Source organism: Peromyscus leucopus, chromosome 4 (assembly GCF_004664715.2).
Source record: "Peromyscus leucopus breed LL Stock chromosome 4, UCI_PerLeu_2.1, whole genome shotgun sequence".
NCBI classification, from domain to species: Eukaryota; Metazoa; Chordata; class Mammalia; order Rodentia; family Cricetidae; genus Peromyscus; species Peromyscus leucopus.
Window position 1 is genome coordinate 66,378,242 of NC_051066.1, and position 18,986 is coordinate 66,397,227.

General features: G+C 41.4%; 1 protein-coding gene across 1 annotated transcript in view; it reads left to right on the forward strand.

Annotated features, from left to right (window-relative positions):
- Positions 1-18,986, forward strand: part of Nup160 (nucleoporin 160) — a 60,298-nt gene that overhangs the window by 15,839 nt on the left and 25,473 nt on the right. The window contains exons 10-23 of the mRNA XM_028859402.2: positions 1,461-1,545; positions 4,298-4,366; positions 4,785-4,868; positions 5,077-5,247; positions 7,758-7,857; positions 8,119-8,284; positions 8,778-8,905; positions 9,375-9,535; positions 12,705-12,838; positions 14,047-14,117; positions 15,857-16,016; positions 16,290-16,359; positions 17,015-17,113; positions 18,613-18,732. Coding sequence (XP_028715235.1) covers positions 1,461-1,545; positions 4,298-4,366; positions 4,785-4,868; positions 5,077-5,247; positions 7,758-7,857; positions 8,119-8,284; positions 8,778-8,905; positions 9,375-9,535; positions 12,705-12,838; positions 14,047-14,117; positions 15,857-16,016; positions 16,290-16,359; positions 17,015-17,113; positions 18,613-18,732 — 1,618 coding nt within the window. The remainder of the gene's footprint in view (positions 1-1,460; positions 1,546-4,297; positions 4,367-4,784; positions 4,869-5,076; positions 5,248-7,757; positions 7,858-8,118; positions 8,285-8,777; positions 8,906-9,374; positions 9,536-12,704; positions 12,839-14,046; positions 14,118-15,856; positions 16,017-16,289; positions 16,360-17,014; positions 17,114-18,612; positions 18,733-18,986) is intronic.

Below are 18,986 nucleotides of genomic sequence, written 5' to 3' on the forward strand. Positions count from 1 at the left end.
GTGCAGCCCTAGCTCTTCTAGAACTGACTCTGTAGACCAGGCTGACCTTGGACTCAGATCTACCTGCCTCTGCCTCCCAAGTGCTGGGATTAAAGATGTATGCCTCCATGCCCAGCTTAATCTAAAAAAATTTTAATAGTTACAAATATATTTATAAAACAAATTTAAATATTTTTTAATCAAACACATAAACACTGAGACATTCTTCCATTGCTTTTTGGCCTTTTGATTAAGATCAAGTGTGAAGCACTGTTCTTGCAAGATTCCTCTGTGTACTGCTTGAGAACCGTTTAAACAAATTGAACCCTCAACACTAAACTTTAGAGTAGAATTGTAAGAAGGTCTATTCTGACCCTAAGCGAGACCTTGAAAAATATTAGTTTAGTCCTTAAAGGTAGCATTCAAACAAAGTAATGAAAAACCAGAGGCTTGGAGCTGGGCATGGTAGCACATGCCTGTAATCCCAGTACTTGGTAGGCGAATCAAGAATATTGAGAGATTGAATTGAAGCCCACTAGAGCTACAGAGTAAAACCATGTCTTAAGTCAAACAAAAAGGGTATGGGCTCTGGGTTTGGGGTTGCAAGCCTGGCTGTGCTGTTTATTAGCTGTGACAGACCTTAAGACTCACTTCCTCAGCTACAAATTAGATGTAATACATCCTCCAAGGAGAGTGTAGGGCATACATGAGTATTGTTTAGAACAGCACCTTGCATACTATCTAGTAAAAATCTAATAAAGATGAGCTGTTTGTAGATTTATATTTCAGGTTTTAAATTGAGGGTGGTGCCTGTCAAAGATAAGACATGGGGCAGGAAGATGACTCAGTTGGCAGTTTCTGCTGTTTATTCATGAAGCCCTGAGTTTGGATCCCCAGCTCCCATGTCAATAGCAAGCCTGTCATGGCAGTGCACACTCACAAGCCCAGAGGCAAAGACATGAGGATCCCGGAGCTTGCTGGCCAGCTTAGTCTAGCTAAATTGGTGAACTCTGGATTCAGTGAGAGACCCTGTCTCAAAAAATAAGGTTAGGGGCTGGTGAGGTGTCTTGCTACGTAAAAGTGCTTGCTATAGAGCCTGACCACCTAAGTTCAACCCCCAGAACTCATGATGGAAGGAGAGTACAGACCCTGAAAATTTTCCCTTTGACCTCTACATATCTACTATGACACTCAACTCACAATAAAAAAAAAAAATAAGCTAATAAATAATTGAAAACATAAAGTGGAGAACAATTGAGAAAGATATTTGGCATTGAGCTCTGGCCTCTACAAGGACATGCACATCTATGCACCACACACACACACACAAAGATAGTAAGAATACATCTGTACAAACTGTACTCAGTAACAGAATTAAGTAGTGATTGGCTGCAGGGGTTCACTGATAAGGCCTTCCCTACTCAGATACTGCCAAAGTGTGGTGCTATGTTTTGGTAAACTTTTGGACTTTTTTCTTATAGCAATGTTGCAGGTCAGTGGAATCCAGTTTTTATGCAGCCTCTGCCAGAAGAGGAAATTGTCATCAGAGATGACCAAGACCCCAGAGTAAGTATGTTAACTGTTATGTCATGTTAGCCCAGAACATTCTGTTCTGGTCAATGAACACATCAGGAATTAACACATCACTCAGGCCAGGCCAGTTCATCACAGGGACAGAGGACTGAGGTACTGCTGTTCCCTCCAGGGCAGCTAAACACACAGAATATAGACCCTATCAGGGGAAGAGGTACTGTCTAAGAAGGGAAACAGCAAGGGAAGAAGCAGAATAAAGAGATGAAGCCCTGAGAGCACCATGCCAGCCTTTCAGTTTACTGTCTGAAAGCAGACACTGAACATCTCAACTGCACAAGCCAGTGCATTGGCCTTCTCATTTCAGTCAGTATGTATGTGCACCCTGTGGTTGCCAGGTGGTGGCCACAGAGTTCAGAGTAGGGTATCGGATCCCTGGAACTGGAGTCATAGATGATGGTCTATAAGTTGATTGTTTTTTGTTTTTCTTTTTTTAAACTCTTCGGCCTTTGGGGGACACCACTCAGCCCCCAAATAAGTACACGGAGACTTATTCTTATTTATGAATGCCCAGCCTTAGCTTGGCATTTTTCTGTCCAGCTTTTCTTAAACTATCCCATCTACTTGTACCTCTGGGCTTTTACCTTTCTCTATTCTATATACCTCTCTTTCCTTCTTACTCCGTGGGTGGCTTTGTGGCTGGGTGACTGGCCCTTGGCATCCTCTCCTTTCTCTCCTCCCTCTTCTCTCTTCTATGTATTCTGTCTACCTAGCCAACCCCACCTATCCCTCTCCTGCCTAGTTATTTGCCATTCAAGTCTTTATTAGACCAGTCAGATGTTTTAGGCAGGCAAAGTAACACAGCTTCACAGGGTTAAACAAATGCAACACATCTTTGTATCATTAAACAAATATTCCACAGCATAAACAAATGTAACACATCTTAAAATAATATTCCACAACAGTGGTCAGCTGCCAGGTGGGTTCTAGGAACCAAAGCTGGGTCCTCTGCAAGAGAGCAACAAGTGCTCTTAACCACTGAGCCATCTCTCCAGCCCCCAAGCCATTTGTTTGTTTATTTTGTTTTGTTTTGAGACAGGGTTTCTCTGTAGCCTTGGTTGTCCAGGAACTTGCTGTGTATTCCAGGCTGGCCTCTAACTCACAGAGATCCACCTGTGTCTGCCTCACGAGTGCTGGGATTAAAGGTGTGTGCTACCACTGCTGGCTGCCCCTGAACCTTTTAATTGACATAGTTATTATACACATCTGTGAAGTATAGCATAATGATACAATAAGTGATATGTAATGATCAAATTACAGTGATTAGTATTTCTGCCTGTTTAAACATTCTGTGGAATTCAGATAAATTCTGAAGAGTATAACCTAGTGGTAGAGTACATGCACCAGACCTGGGTTCCATTCCCAGCACCACATCAGGGGGGCTAAATTTTATAAAGATAGATGCAATGAAAAAAATTTGAAGCCGGGCGTTGGTGGCGCACGCCTTTAATCCCAGCACTCGGGAGGCAGAGCCAGGCGGATCTCTGTGAGTTCGAGGCCAGCCTGGGCTACCAAGTGAGCTCCAGGAAAGGCGCAAAGCTACACAGAGAAACCCTGTCTCGAAAAACCAAAAAAAAAAAAAAAAAAAAAAAAGAAAAAAATTTGAAAAGGTAAGACAATAAAGCATAATAGGCCAGTCTCCTCCTTTTTCAAGGATATAGCTTCAGGATAAATGAAAGAAGTTTTTAGTTGATGCCTTAGTGCTAAATGATCTTAATGATTATGGACTTTAAGGCTGAAATGACAAAAATTTGCACCTATGGAAACCCCACTTTAAGTATGAAATTGAATGTTGCCGAAATGTTAATCCTTAGAGTTCATTGATAATGCTTATTTATTATTCAGTTAACAAATACTGACTTTTGGGTTTTGTTTAAAGCCAAAGTCACATGATAATCATTAGTAGCCTTTTGTTCCATTGTGTTCATCTTATTACTCATCAAAAAGCTCAGCAGATGGGCTGGAGAGATGGCTCAGTGGTTAAGAACACTGTCTACTCTTCCAGAGCACCTGAGTTCAGTTTCTAGCACTCATGGCAGCTCACAAATGTCTGTAATTCAAGTACAGGGGATCTGGCAACCTCACACAGACGTACATGCAGACAAAACATCAATACACATAAAAATAATTAAATCTTTTTTGAAAAAGAAGCAGCAGCAGCTCAGCAGAAGAAAGGACTCCATAATGAAGGTCAGTCAGATTTTGCTTAGAAGCAAATCTAGTTCATGAGTCTTGTTCAAAATAATGAGGCAGTGTGGAAGTTTTCTATTATAATCGGTAGTCTTTGTATGAGAGTTTTCTGCAGTTTATTTGGATATATTTACAGTATCTATTTCCAGTTTGTTTTATATGCGAGTTCTTGTGGAGATGGTCTGGAAACCAGCTTGTTAAAATTGCTCTTTTACCAGGGCATATCATCAACAGGCTGGGTCCACTCTGCCTGTTAGAGTGACAGCTGACCCCTTGTTTTTCAGTGTCCCCAGTAGAGTGCAGTATGAATGCACACCATTCAGAATAGTGTATCGTCGTGGTCCCGGAAGCCTTGCATTCTTTGCTTACACTGTGGAAATGTAACTGTAGTGCAAATTCGTTGCTCAAGTGTAGAAGGGCAGAGTATCCAAATCATCTGGTAGAAATTCACACATTAGAGTCAGTGTGGCCAGCCTCCTTTGTATTTTCCCAATTTCATCTTCAGAATGATATAGCTTTTGTTTTAATGTTCTAATAGGAAATGTATTTGCGGAGCCTTTTTACACCAGGACGATTCATAAATGCAGCTTTATCAAAAGCTTTACAGGTGAGCAAGAAAATATCTAATGTTTGTTTGTTTGTTTTTGATTTTCGAGACAGGGTTTCTCTGAGTAGTTTTGGTGCCTGTCCTGGAACTCGCTCTGTAGACCAGGCTGGCCTTGAACTCACAGAACCACCTGGCTCTGCCTCCGGAGTGCTGGGATTAAAGGCGTACGCCACCACTGCCCAGCCTTATGTATTTTGTTATGATTCTTTCAGACTCATAGATTTCTGAAGGTTATTCTGGATTAAACTTCAAAATTGCTATTGCTGTTAGGAATTGTTTGTGCAGTGTTAGAGGGGAGGAGACTCCCAGCAGTCCTGATGTTTCTGTGTAATTGAATTTTGCCTTAGTGCCTTTTAGGTGAGACTTCCTTCAGTTTGGGTATTTGATAGTGATCTGAAATCATTTCTTTTAATTTTAGATTTTCTGCCGGGGAACTGAGAGGAACTTAGATCTTTCATGGAGTGAACTAAAAAAAGAAATTACTTTAGCTGTTGAAAATGAGGTGAGGTGTGGGTAAGAGTGAGATTAACAATCTTGTCTGTCTGATAGAATTATCAGACTTAATCATTTTTTATCCTATCAGTAGAAAGTATAAATGCTCAAGCCTTTTCGTTAGGGAATTTGATAAGTATGTATACATATCCCGTGGATTTAGTGGAAATATTTTATAGAGAACAACCCCCAAACGTTAACTTTTCTTTCTTTGTCAGCTCCAAGGAAGTGTGACAGAGTATGAGTTCTCCCAGGATGAATTTCGCACCTTGCAGCAGGAATTCTGGTGCAAGTTCTATGCCTGCTGTCTCCAGTATCAGGAAGCCCTGTCCCAGCCTCTTGCTCTGCACTTGAACCCTCTCACAAACATGGTGTGCCTCCTGAAGAAAGTAAGCCAGCTGGGGCACTCGCAGCTCCTCTGCATGCCTCAATGAGTCTTCCAAATGCTACTGTGGTACATGGTGCCGTCTTTAGGATTTTATGTTTTGATCATTTACCTAAAGCTATAATTCATTTGAACTTTAGTATTCTGCATTATTATTGGTACTTTTAGGTTTCTGTCTTATTTGTTTACTTTTATATAAGTTACAAATATAATGAGATGGCTCATTCTTGTAAATCCTGTCATTTAGGACATTAAATGGGAGCACCACCATAAGTTCCAGGTCAACCTGGTGACGTGGGCTAGAGTGAGACCCTGCTTCAACAACCAAACAAAAACACCAATAATAATGATAACACAAAAATTTCTGTATTCCCTTCACCCATACTCATCACTTGTTAGCTTCCATTTTGGTGGGTGAATCGGTTGGTTCCGTTGGTAGATGGGTTGATTTTATTGCTAGGGATTGAATCAGAGCCCATTCATGCCAACAAGCATCCATAATGTCACTGAACTCTATCGTCACCCCAGTTTGCCTCTGCATTCCTTCTCCTCCAACTCCTCCTCTTTTTTTTCTCCTACTCCTCATTTTTCTTTGTTGCTGAACTCTTGATGCCTTTTTATCTGTAAATATTTCAGCACATATCCAGGGCACAGATATTGGGACTGGAGAGATGGCTTAATAGTTGAGAGTGCTTACCACGCTTACAGAGGGCCTGATTCAATTCCCAGCAGCCATGTCAAGTGGCAGCCACCGGTAACTCCAGCTATAGGGGATCAAACTTCCTCTTGTGGACTCTGTAGTCACCTGCGCTTACACTCACACCTGCATATACCCACACTCCAACACACAAATATATACACAAAGAAAGAAAATAAATACTTTTTACAAAACACAGATATTGTCTTAAATAACCACAGCACAATTTACAGCCCAGGCAATCAATTTGATATTGATAATGGCATTATACAGGTTTTGGGCTTTTGTTTTTTGGTGTGTGTGTCTGTCTGTCTGTCTGTGTGTGTTTGGTGTTTATGGTTTTTTTCTGAGGCAGAGTTTCTCTTAGAACTTGCTGTGTGTGTGTGTGAGAGAGAGAGAGAGAGAGAGGAGAGAGAGAGAGAGAGACAGAGACAGAGACAGCGCTCTTTTTTAAGATTTTTTTATCTTCTGAGAGAGAGAGAGAGAGAGAGAGAGAGAGAGAGAGAGAGAGAGAGAGAGAGAGAGAGCGAGCGCTCTTTTTTAAGATTTGTTTATCTTCTGGGTTTTCCAAGACAGGGTTTCTCTGTGTGTGAGGCTGCTTGAGTTTATGTGCCCTACAGGTGCCTGTGAGTGCCAGAGGGTATTGGATTCCCTGGAGCTGGAATTACAGGCAGTTGTGAGCCACCTGGTATGTGTGCTGGGAACCAAACCCATATTCTCTGCAAAACCAGTAAAGGTCCTTAACCTCTGAGCCATCTCTCTAATCTCCAGTATGTTTAGATGTTAAGTATATTTACTTGTGTATTTTGTTTTTAAGTTTGTATTACTTTGTTTGGTGTCTGTTTGTGGTGAGCAGGTGTGCATATGCCGCAGCATGCATGTGGAGGCCAGAGGACAATTTTCGGAGTCACATCACTCCTTCTGTCCTGGGTTCCAGGGATCAAACCCAGGTTGCCAGTGTGGAGCAAGCACTTCACCTGCTGAACCACCTCACCTTGCTGGCCCTCGTTGTTTCCTTAGCGTACTCTCAATGTTAGCAATCTTTGCCTGTTATGACATTGACATTGTGATTACATCTTTAATTGGTTTACTGCGTGTATCTCTGTGGGCACACATATGCCAGGGATTAAACTTGGGTAGCTAGCCTTGGCAGCAGGCATCTTTACCTATTGAGCCGTCATCTTGCTGGCTGAAGACTACATCTGTTTTATCTTTCAATGTGATTTGGTGTTTTCCTCACGATTCAGCGTCTAGGGAGATAGTTCAATCTGTAGTGTTCGCCTTGCAAGCAGAAAGACCCTAGCACCCATGTAGAAATGCCAGTTGTGGTTGTGCATGTTTATGGTCCCAGTGATGGGGAGGTGGGGACAGATAGATCTTGGGAGCTTGCTAGTCAGTCAGTCTAGCCTAATTTATGATTTCCAGGCCAGTGAGAAACCTGTCTCAAAGGAGGTGGACTGCATTCCTGAGAGTGACAGCCAAGATTATCCTGTACACACACATGCACACCCCCCTGGACTCAACTGAACATATACATACACACAGACACACACGTAAAAGTAGAAGACTTAGCTTGCTCTATCATTCTTTCTCTGTCTGCTGAGAATCAGATCTGAGGCCTGCATGTATTAATTAGGTAAGCTCTCTACCACTGAGTTACATCCCCTAGCCACTTCCAATTTTTAAAAAAATGGCATAGAATTATTTATAAATATTATGTACAATATGGTTTGTTGTCTGTATGATACATTATGGATTATGAGTTACCTAGAGGAATTATTAAAAAATAATAATAACTGAAAGCTTTGTACTTGCAGGGATACCTGTCTTTCCTGGTGCCATCTTCCTTAGTAGATCATTTATATCTCCTGCCTGATGAGCACCTTCTGACGGAGGATGAGACAACCATATCAGATGGTAATAATAATTGTTCTGTCTATAGTTGACCTCCTTGCTATATGTTTTATTCAAATGGCCACAAAAATCATTAATTACCACTGATCTGTCTTGAGAAGTTTACCTCACTGAAGATTTTTTTTTTTTTAAGCTCAAAGGCTTAAACAACCTATGCTGATGGAAAAGGGCTAACTTTCATTTAATTATTGATGCCTCTTTCAATGTATTAATCAGTAGACTTCATGGCTTCAGACATCAGTGTTATCATTCTCTCACTCACAGATGCAGATGTGGCTCGGGATGTTATATGTCTTATAAAATGCCTCCGGATGATTGGAGAGTCAGTTACCATGGATATGGCAGTTTTGATGGAAACCAGTTGTTACAACTTACAGTCTCCAGAAAAGGCTGCAGAGCACATTTTGGAAGATTTGATCACTATTGATGTGTAAGGAGAATTTAGGGTAAAGTGCATTTCCTAATGGAATTCAGCAGTGTTTGTTATCACAGATTTTTTAATGTGTGGTCAAGTATAAAAAGCTGTGCTTTAATGTTAAAGGGAGTTTTCCTGAGTTTGTGTGTGTGTGATGCTAGGGAGGAGCCTGGACCTTTTACATTCTAGGCAAGCGCTCTACCACTAAACTATATCCACAGCCCTGTTTTAGATGTTATGGGGACAAAGTAAGCATATTTATTCAGATCTGAAAACAAACTCATAAAATATACTTCTGTAACCCCTTAATTGAGCTGGATATGCTAAAAAATACCAATGTTTTCCTTGTGTTCATTTTGTGGGTCATTCCTAAAGAGCTGAAGGTGATTTCTGTGGACTTTTGAGGATCTTGTGTCAGAATGATTGTCTCCACTCTTTACTATGGGCAACACACATACAGCCTGTCTTAAATGTCAATAATCACAGTAATTTTCTAATTGTCATATAGAGAAAATGTGATGGAAGACATTTGTAGTAAACTGCAAGAGATCAGAAACCCTGTCCATGCCATTGGACTTCTCATACGGGAAATGGATTATGAAACAGAAGTGGAAATGGAAAAGGGATTTGACCCAGGTAAACAACAAGTATGCTTTTACCAAAAGCAATGACATGGAGCTAGAGGGATGGCTCAGTGGTTAGGAGCTTGCATTGTTTTTCCGGAGGGATCAAGCTCACTTCCCAACACCCACATCAAGTAGCTTGAAGCCAGTTCTAGGGGTATGAGTCACTGGTCTGTGGGCACCTGCACTCATGTGCACATACCCACATAGAGATAGACACACATATACATAGTTAATAGTAATTAGAATATTTTAAATGCTATATTTAATTCCATTTTTCTTTTTCAGATTATTACATTTATTTATGTTGTGTATGTGCATGTACACATAGCTGTGGTGCACATACAGAGGTCAGAAGACAACTTGTTGAGGGGGTCAGCTTTTTCCTACTACATGGGTCCCCGGGAATGAGCTCAGCTTATCAGGCCTGGCAGCAGATTCCTTTACCTGATGAGCCCTTAACTCCATTTTTTATGTTACAGCTCAGCCTTTGAATGTTCGAATGAATCTTTCCCAGCTCTATGGCAGCAGCACAGCAGGGGGTATTGTGTGCAGAGGTGTGTATAAAATTGCCAGCACTCGTTTCCTGATCTGCCGAGACCTCTTGATCTTACAGCAGCTGTTAACAAGGCTAGGAGATGCAGTAAGTACTCCTTGCGTGGAAACTTGTAACCTCTCAGACCCGGTAGAGCCCAGAGAGCTGGAGACTTGTCTCTGTTCATTGGTTTGTACCCTGGGCATAGCCTAACTGGGGGCTCTACAAATACCAGATGAAAGAGGTATTGTTGGTTTCTTTTCTTTCTGCCGTGACAAGATTCCTGACAATGACAGCTTCCAGTCTTGACTCAGTGTTTGAAGGTCCAGTCTCTTGTGACTCCAGGAGTGTGAGGGGGCTGTTGGTATTGCCTCACCGTCAATAAGCAGAGAGAAATGCTGGCACTCAGCTCACTGTGTGCAGAGTTGGGGTTTAATAAAAGACATTTCAAGTATAGATTGTAAGCATGGGAATTAGAGAAAGACACCCAGGAGTGTGGGCGTGGACTTTTCTAAGAAAACATTTTGTGATATTGACCCAGCCCATGAGATAGTCCCAGCTACATTCAGGATGGACCAACATCCCCTCCTCAGTTAAATCTTTCTTTTCTTTTCTTTAGTTGAACATTCTCTCTCTCTCTCTCTCTCTTTTTTTTTTTGGTTTTCAAGACAGGGTTTCTCTGTGTAGTTTTGGTGCCTGTCCTGGAACTCCCTCTGTAGACCAGGCTATCTTGGAACTCAGAGATCCGCCTGGCTCTGCCTCCCAAGTGCTGAGATTAAAGGCATGCGCCACCACCGCCCAGCAGTCAAACATTTTTTTTGTTTAAAGATTTATTTATTTAGCATGTATAGAGTGTTCTGTCTGCATATACACCTGCAGGTCAGAAGAGGGCACCAGATCTCATTACAGATGGTTGTGAGCCATCATGTGGTTGCTGGGAATTGAACTCATGACCTCTGGAAGAACAGCCAGTGCTCTTAACCTCTGAGCCATCTCTCCAGCCCCAGTTGAACATTCTTATAAACATCCTCAGACACATCCAGAGGTGTATTTCCATGATGATTCTAAATTTCAAGTTGATACGATTAGTCATCACATAAATAGAAATAAACATAATCAAATACACTCAGACTATGAAGCAGGTCACTGTTTCTAACCTCTGCCTGTTTAGTGATGCAGATTCCTCAGGTCAGCTCTTACAGGATATAATCTTCTTAGCACCAATCTGGGCGGGCTAGCAGAGTCCAAGTGTAGAGGGCGGGGTTCTGTTAAGCATAGTTTTGAGCTTGCAACATTTGTTTCTGTGGTCCTTTCTGCTCCTTCCTTTGTTTCCTTTTCCATTTTTTCCTTCTCATACCACACTGATCCTACTGCACACTACTAATGTAGTGTGTAAAAGGTTACTTTTTTGCCCACAATTGAATCTTTTTGTTCTTGGACACTCCAGGCCTGAAGATCAAACCCAAGGCCTCAGACCCATGTGTTTCTAAGTTGATAAATGCGTTCAAACCTGGCAAGAAAACAACCAGGTCAGACCAATTTGTGTTACTGTATAAAGATCCAAAAGACAAGGCTCCCAGGAGTGTTTATACCGTATATATATTTTTTCTTTTTTTTTAAGACTCATTTTTATTTTAGTCAGCCCGGTGGTATGCTGGGGGGAAGGGTTGCAGGGGCAGGTGGGTCTCTGTGAGTTTGAGGCCAGCCTGGTATGTGTAGAGAGTTCCAAGACATGTAGAGAGACCTTGCTTTGAAAAAACAAGCAAAAATACTTCTTTATTTGTATGAGTATTTGGCCTGCATGTATGTATGTATGTATGTATGTATGTATGTATGTGCACTGCATACATTCTTGGTGCCCTCAAAGACCAAATGAAGGTGTCAAACAGATCCCCTCAAACTGGAGTTACGGTTGTTGATGGCCTACTGTGTGGGTGCTGGGAACTGATGATGGGTCCTCTGCAAGAGCAGCACGTGCTCGAACCCTCTGAGCCTCCACTCCTGCTCCAGGAAGGTAATTTTAAAACCCCAACACGAAATAGGAAACTCTTCTAAAACCTCGTTTAGATGAGCCCTCACTTACTAATTTTTTAGATAGAACTACTGGAGTTAGAGGCATGTGCCACCATGCCCAGCTCCTTTGCCTTTTTTTGATAAACAGAAAAGCAATAGATGTTCATTATAGAACCTTTATGAAATAAATGTAAGCTACTAAACAGTCATCTATAATCATATACCCAGTAATAAACAGAATAGACATTTTGTTGTCTTGTGTGCTCCTTTGCTATGTAAAAAATTTTTTGATTTTGTTTATAAATCAGAATATTTTACTTAGTATTTTAGTAGCTTTCTAGTACAGTTATAACTGACTCAACCATTCTTGGCTATCCAGAATGTGGCCATTGTTTTTTCTTTTGGGAGGGAGTCTCAGGTAGCCTCAAACTCACCGTGTAGCTGAGGCTGACCTTCAGCTACTGTTCCTCCTGCCCCAATGTCCCAGCTGCTGGGAAACAGCATGGACCACTACAGCCACCTGCCAGATCTTTGACTATCTCTAGAGTGAGTTCTGAGAATAGAGTTGATGTTGCAGGCTGTACACATTTTGGAGACTGTGGGTATCATTGACAGATTTGCATCTATTGGTCAGACCGGTTTAACATGAACTACAGTGGCAGCAGGAGAGACTTAGATCTCTCTGTTCCTTTGTTTCTTTTCACTGTGAGCTTCCCTGAGTCAGAACTGGGTTGTGCCAGGTGTGGTGGTACATATCTTTAATCCCAGCCCTTCGAAGGCAGAGGCAGGCAGCTCTCTGTGAGTTCAAGGACAGCCTGGTCTACATAATGACTTCTAGATGGCCAAGGCTATGAAGAGAAGCCCTGTCTCAAAAAAGCAAAAGAAAAAGAAATAAACTGTTTTGGTTTGTTGTTGTTTGATATATTTGTTTGTTTTGACTGTTATTATTCAGCAAAATACTTTGCTAGTTGCTACCCAAAAATGTAGTGTGTGAGCCAGTTGGTGGTGGCACACACCATTAACCCCAGTACTTAGGAGGCAGAAGCAAGTGAATCTCAGTGAGTTCAAGGCCAACCTGGTCTGTAAAGCGAGTTCTAGGACAGCCAGGACCGTTACACAGAGAAACCCCGTCTCGGAAAAAAAACCAAACAACTAGTGTGTATACTGCCTTTACAATACTGTTCCCTTAACTGTGTTGCTTTATTCTACCTCTTCTGAACTCAGGAGTTAGGATCCTAACAGCTTACCATCTTTTCTGTCCTAGGTGATCTTGGGAGCTGGCCAGCTCTTCCAGGCTCAGCAAGACCTGCTGCACCGCACAGCTCCCCTGCTCTTGTCTTACCATCTCATTAAGTGGGCAAGTCAGTGCTTGGCAACCGACGTTCCAGTGGACACACTGTGAGTGTCATCGTCTTAGAATAGAGCTATTTTTAAAATAGGTTGGGGGACTTGTTGGCTGGGGTGCTGGGCATTGAACTGGGGGTCTTTTTTAAGCATGTTGTGAAGAAACAATTTGCCTTTAAGAATCAGAGAAGTTGGGGCTGAAGAGATGGCTCAGTGGTTAAGAGCATCAGCTACTCTTCAGAGGGCTCAGTGCCCGGCACCCACATGGCAGCTCTCAACTGTCTATAACTCCAGTTCTAGGGTGTCCAGTGCCCTGTCTTGCCTCCATTGTCGCTGTACAAACATGGTGCACAGACATGCAGAGACGAGACAGCCTCGTACAAAAGACAAAACTCAAAAGGAATTATGTTTATTTAAAAAATAATTAACTCTTTTATGTCCTCCTTTTTTTAATGGTTGAGGGTAACTTATCAGAAAGTAGTGTTAATATATATATAAGCTTTAGTGTATATATGTTTATATACTAAAGTTTGTGTATAATGTGGAGATAAGTCATATCGATGGCAAAATAAGATGAAGCAGGAAGAGTTAAACCATACACAAAATGGCTGTTAAAATTAGACTGAACTGTATTTGCAAAGAAGAAAGAACAATCCAGTGATTACAGTGTTGTGCTCCTTCCCCTGTTGCTGTGATAAAATACCCTGCAAAGGCATCTGCAGCTCACAGTTCAAGGATAAAGGCCCCTATGGCTGCAGGAGCTTGAAGCAGCTGGTTACAGCTGCACTCAGGAAGCAGAGGGCACAGCCAACACGCATGCTTAGTGCTCAGCCCCCTTTCTCCACAATACAGAGTCTGGGACTCCCTGCCTAGGCATGGTCTCAACACAGTGCAGATGGGTCTTCCCTCATCAATGACACACTCCAGAAAATCCCTCGGACATTCTCTAAGGACCACAGTACTAGATAATCCTTCACTGGTGTGCCTGTGTGCTTGCCTCCCAGATGACTCTAGATTCTGTGGAGGTGACAGTTAATACTGCCATTAGTCAGTGAGCTCTGGTGCACAAGTGACTCTTGGAACAGTCCTTGCATGATGTGACAGACAGCAATCTAAATCCTGATTCCTGTTCCCTGATTTTTTTTTTAAGCTTTCTGTGGAGTGTTTCCATACACTTTATTAATTTCATCAACAATGTAAAATAAAGTTAGAGACATAATGCTTAACAGAATATTTATTAGACTCTTTCTCTTTTCTCATAGGGAATCTAATCTGCAGCATTTGTCAGTATTGGAATTAACTGATTCTGGTGCCTTAATGGCAAATAAATTGGGTAAGGAATAGGCTATATATATATATTTGCTTTTAATTTGGAGGTTTATTGTGTATTAAAATGCTTGTCACCCTTGTTGTAGAAATGGTTTGCTTTCGTGCCATGGCAACCTATGGCCTGAGACCTGTGGTTATGGCAAGGCATCTGTGAAGATGTGCTCCCAGATCAGGCATAAATGAGGACTGTTGTAGCTGTACATGGCACAAATAAACACCATTAGGAAGATAATAGATGGCCACCAAAATAAACACCATTAGGAAGATAATAGATGGCCACCAAGAGAAACCTTCCTGAGAATCAGACTCTTGCCTTTAGTGTTTCTGTTTTTTTTTTTTTTTTTTTTTTTTTTTTGGTTTTTGGGTTTTTGGGACAGGTTTTCTCTGTGTAACAGCCCTGACTGCCCTGGAACTCGCTCTGGCCTAAACTCAGAGAGATCCACCTGCCTCTGCCTCCCTAAGATTAAAGGCATGCATTACCACCACCTGATGATGCCTTTAGTGTCCTCGTCGTCGTCGTTGTCATCATCATCGTCCCCTTTGGACTACATTTTCTATTCATTTTACATACCAACCACAAATCCCCCTCTCTTCCCTCCTCCCACCCACCAGCCTTCTCCCCCAACCCACTCCACATTCCCTCCTCCTCCATGGAAAGGCCTTTCATGGGGAGTCAGCAGAGCTTGACACTCAGTTGAGGAAGGTTCAAGCTCCTCTCCCTGTACTAAGGCTGTGTAAGGTGTCTCACCATAGGTAACCGGCTCCAAAAAGCCTGCACCAGAGACAGATCCTGATCCCACTGCCAGGGGGCCCCTTAAGCAGATCAATCTACATAGTCCAGTCCCATGCAGGCTCCACAGCTACTGGTCCGTAGTTCATGAGTTCCCACTAGTTTGGTTTGGTTGTTTCTGTACGTTTCCTCATCGTGATCTTGATGCCCCTTGCTCATAGAATCCCTCTTTGGCTTCGACTGGACTCTGCATCTGCTTCCATCAGTTACTGGTTGAAGGCTCTCTTGGTCCAATCAGAGCTGGCAGAGTCTATGTCTCAGGGAGCAGCTATGATCTCAGAGGATGGGTCTGCTCTTCCTTTTTTTTTTTTTTTTTTTTTAATGCTGAATGCCGTTTATTTATTTATTTTTTGGTTTTTTGAAACAGGGTTTCCCTGTGTAGCTTTGGGGCCTTTCCTGGAACTTACTCTGTAGCCCAGGCTGGCCTCAAACTCACAGATCCACCTGCCTCTGCCTCCCAAGTGCTGGATTAAAGACGTGTGCCACCACTGCCCTGAGCCTTAAGTGTGTCTTATATTGCTTATATTCTTACATTGTCCATTGTGTTTTGATACTCCAGTGATTTACTCAACAAAATCATTTTAAAATCTTACTAAGTTCTAAATTTATTAAGTGGATTTTGTAAACTTAGTCAAGAATATTTTAAGGGCTCTCATGCTTTCATACTTTTGAGAAGGATTTGTGTGAGCTAAATGTGGCATCTTGGGACTATATTGTGAAAGGTTTCTAGACAAACTGCTTAAGTATAGTGAGACCATGAAATTACTTAAGTGGCTTTCCATTGCATTTGTACAGTATGATACAGTTTGCAAACTGCTTTTATTGATATTGCTACTTATGGTTCCCATGATGCATGTATGTTTTAAAATGATCATTGTGGCTAACACAAAATGAATTAACATGATCTTGATTAAAGGTTTATATTACAATTACAAGTTTCTTTTCTTTTTAAGTGTCTAGTCCTCAGACAATTATGGAGTTATTCTTCCAAGAAGTTGCAAGAAAGCATATTATATCTCATCTCTTCTCTCAACCAAAAGCCCCCTTGAGCCAAACTGGATTGAACTGGCCTGAAATGATTACTGCGGTTACCAGTTATTTGTTGCAGCTTTTGTATCCTTTTGCTTGAAAGGCAGATGATAGTTCTGTCTAAAATGTCCCTAAAGTGTTTATTCTGCCCGTGTAATGAAGTTTTCTTTTCTTTCTCAGTGCTGGGGATCAAATCCAGGCAGCATGTATTAGACAAGTGTTTTAAGACATAGATAGCTATACCTCCAGCCCTAGAGCTAGAAACTATTTCATTGGCTCTTCTGAGTTTGATACCCATTAATATGTATACTTTACGTTTCACCCAAAGGAGGGGAAATTCCTTAATATGGTAACTAGATGGCCTAGCAATCCTGGTTGTCTCTTTCTAGAATGTTTGATGGGAAATTGCCAGTATGTACAATTGCAGGTGAGTTTTGTCGAAAAATTCTTACCATTCTTATAAAGAAAGTCATCTTAGATTGTTTATCTGTGTGAATGTTAACTATATTTTAATCGGCACTGACAGCAAGAGCTACAAAAATTAAACTTGATTATGCCAAGACACCTAAATTCATATTCTCATTCTCTGTCTCTACACACACACACACACACACACACACACACACACACACACACACCTCTTTCTCTGCAATCCCAGGCATTGAACCCAGGACCTTGAATATGTTAAGAAAGATCTCTACTGCAGAGCCTAGTGACATACCCCTTTAATCCCAGCACTCAGGAGGCAGAGGCAGGTAGATCTCTGTGAGTTTGAGGCCAGCCTGGACTATATAGTGAGTTCCAGACCGTCCAGAGCTACAAAGTGAGACCTTGTCTCAAAAAGCAAACAGAAAGAAAGGAAAAAGTTCTGCCATCACAGAGATCCACCTGACTCTGCCTCCCGAATGCTTGGATTAAAGGCATGTACCACCATCGCCCGGCCTGGATTCATTTTTAATCTCTGGGTATTTCAGAAATAAAGCCTTATACTGAACACTCTCTTCTCCCTCTGAAGAAGTTAGAAATGACTGCTCTTAAGTAGTGTTTATTTTCTAAGCAGAAAGTTCTTTTATGCCTTTTAGGATTATATTCAACTCTTGCATCCCTGGTGTCAAGTCAATGTTGGCTCCTGTCGCTTTATGCTGGGACGGTGTTACCTGGTTACAGGAGAAGTACAGAAGGTAAGCTCCATTTGAGTAGTGAGCAAACCAATGCAAGGCAGACACCTGGCTTCCATCGAACTAGGATAGAGGAAATGGTAGGCACAGAATTTTCTAGAAAAGTTTAAAGAAGACTGACCAGTAAAGGACATCATATGTATGTCAGGATTGGCCAGGTACTTGTACTTGGTTAATTAGTACAGAGAAGTAAGAAGAAAACGTTAAAATTCCTCTGTCCCAGGGCAGATGTTTTTAGGAATTAGTGATGCTTTTACTTAAAGGTTCACATAGTCGGAGCTGTTAGATGGTTCAGGAGGGAAGAGCTCAGACTGTTCTTCCACAGGATTTAGGTTTAATTCCCAGTCTAGGTCATAGCCCACAGCCAAGTGTAACTCTAGTACAGACGATCTGACATACATGCAGGCAAAATATCCATACATAATAAAGTTTAAGAAAAAAAAAAGATTGACCTAGTGAACAATCATATACCTACCAGTCACATTCTGTAGTTAGTAACATGCTGTTGTAGTTGCCTTATTACTAATTTATCAGATTAAAAACATAAAGTTTTTAAAAAGTTTTTAAAAACCCAAATAGACATCTTATTAAAGTTGACATGTATGTCTAAGATACTAGCAATTAAATCCAGAGCCAAACATGCTAGACAAGTCCACTTCCACTGAGCTAGATTTATGGACTAACCCCACCTTTGTTAATTAAATAATAGGAATTTATTCCCTCAAAGTGTAAGATCAAGGTATGGATAGAACTGGCTTAGTTCTGATGACCCCCCCACCCCGGACTTTTTTCTTTTCTTCTTTTTCTTTGATGATTTATTTATATTTATTTTACGTACATTAGTGTTTTATCTTTGTGATGGTGTCAGATCCCCTATAACTGGAGTTACAGATAGTTGTGAGCTGTCATGTGGGTGCTGGGAATTGAACCGGGGTCCTCTGGGAAAGTAGTCAGTGCTCTGCCACTGAGCCATCTCTCCAGCCCCCAAATTCTTTTTTCTAAATGAGAAAATTTTAAGAAATATAGTAAAGGATTCCTCAAATTTTAGTTTTGGCAACCAGGCATGGTAATGCATACCTTTAATCCCAGCTCCTGGGAGGCCAAGGTAGGCAAATCTCTGAGTTTGAGACTAGCCTGGTCTACATAATGAGTTCCAATACAGGTAGGGCTTCATTTAGAGACCCTGTCTCAAAAAACCAAAACAGATAAAGAAAGAACATAGATTAGACAGAAAATGTGAATGTAGTATAGACTTTCTTAAGCAGTTTTGTTTCCATTTTAGCTTTTTCTAGTACATGCACCCTGATTTATAGCAACTAGAATTGGAATGAACTTTTTGTTTGTTAAAACAAGGTCTCACTATGTAGCCCAAGCTGGCTTCACACTCAAAAATCTTCCTGTCTCTGCCTCAAGACTGTTGAGGTTAGAAATGTGTCCCACTGTGCTCAACATTTGAACGATCTTTTGTAAGTCACTTTGTATTTTATTCTTTATCTCTTCAGGCTCTGGAATGTTTCTGTCAGGCAGCATCTGAAGTAGGCAAAGAAGAATTCTTAGATCGCTTGATCCGCTCAGAGGATGGGGAGATAGTGTCCACTCCGAAACTGCAGTATTATGATAAGGTACAGTGTTGTGGTCCTGGCCCTTCTCAAACCGCTCTGTATGGAAGTGCAACTGAAATACATACATAGTCTTGGCATTTAATTGTTCCTAGAACTTTCTAGCAAAAACAGAAGTGGAAAATTCATTATCTACATACATTCCAATAATAAATATATACTTAAAGATGTACTTATTTGCCAGGCGGTAATGGCGCACGCCTTTAATCCCAGCACTTGGGAGGCAGAGTCAGGCGAATCTCTGTGAGTTTGAGGCC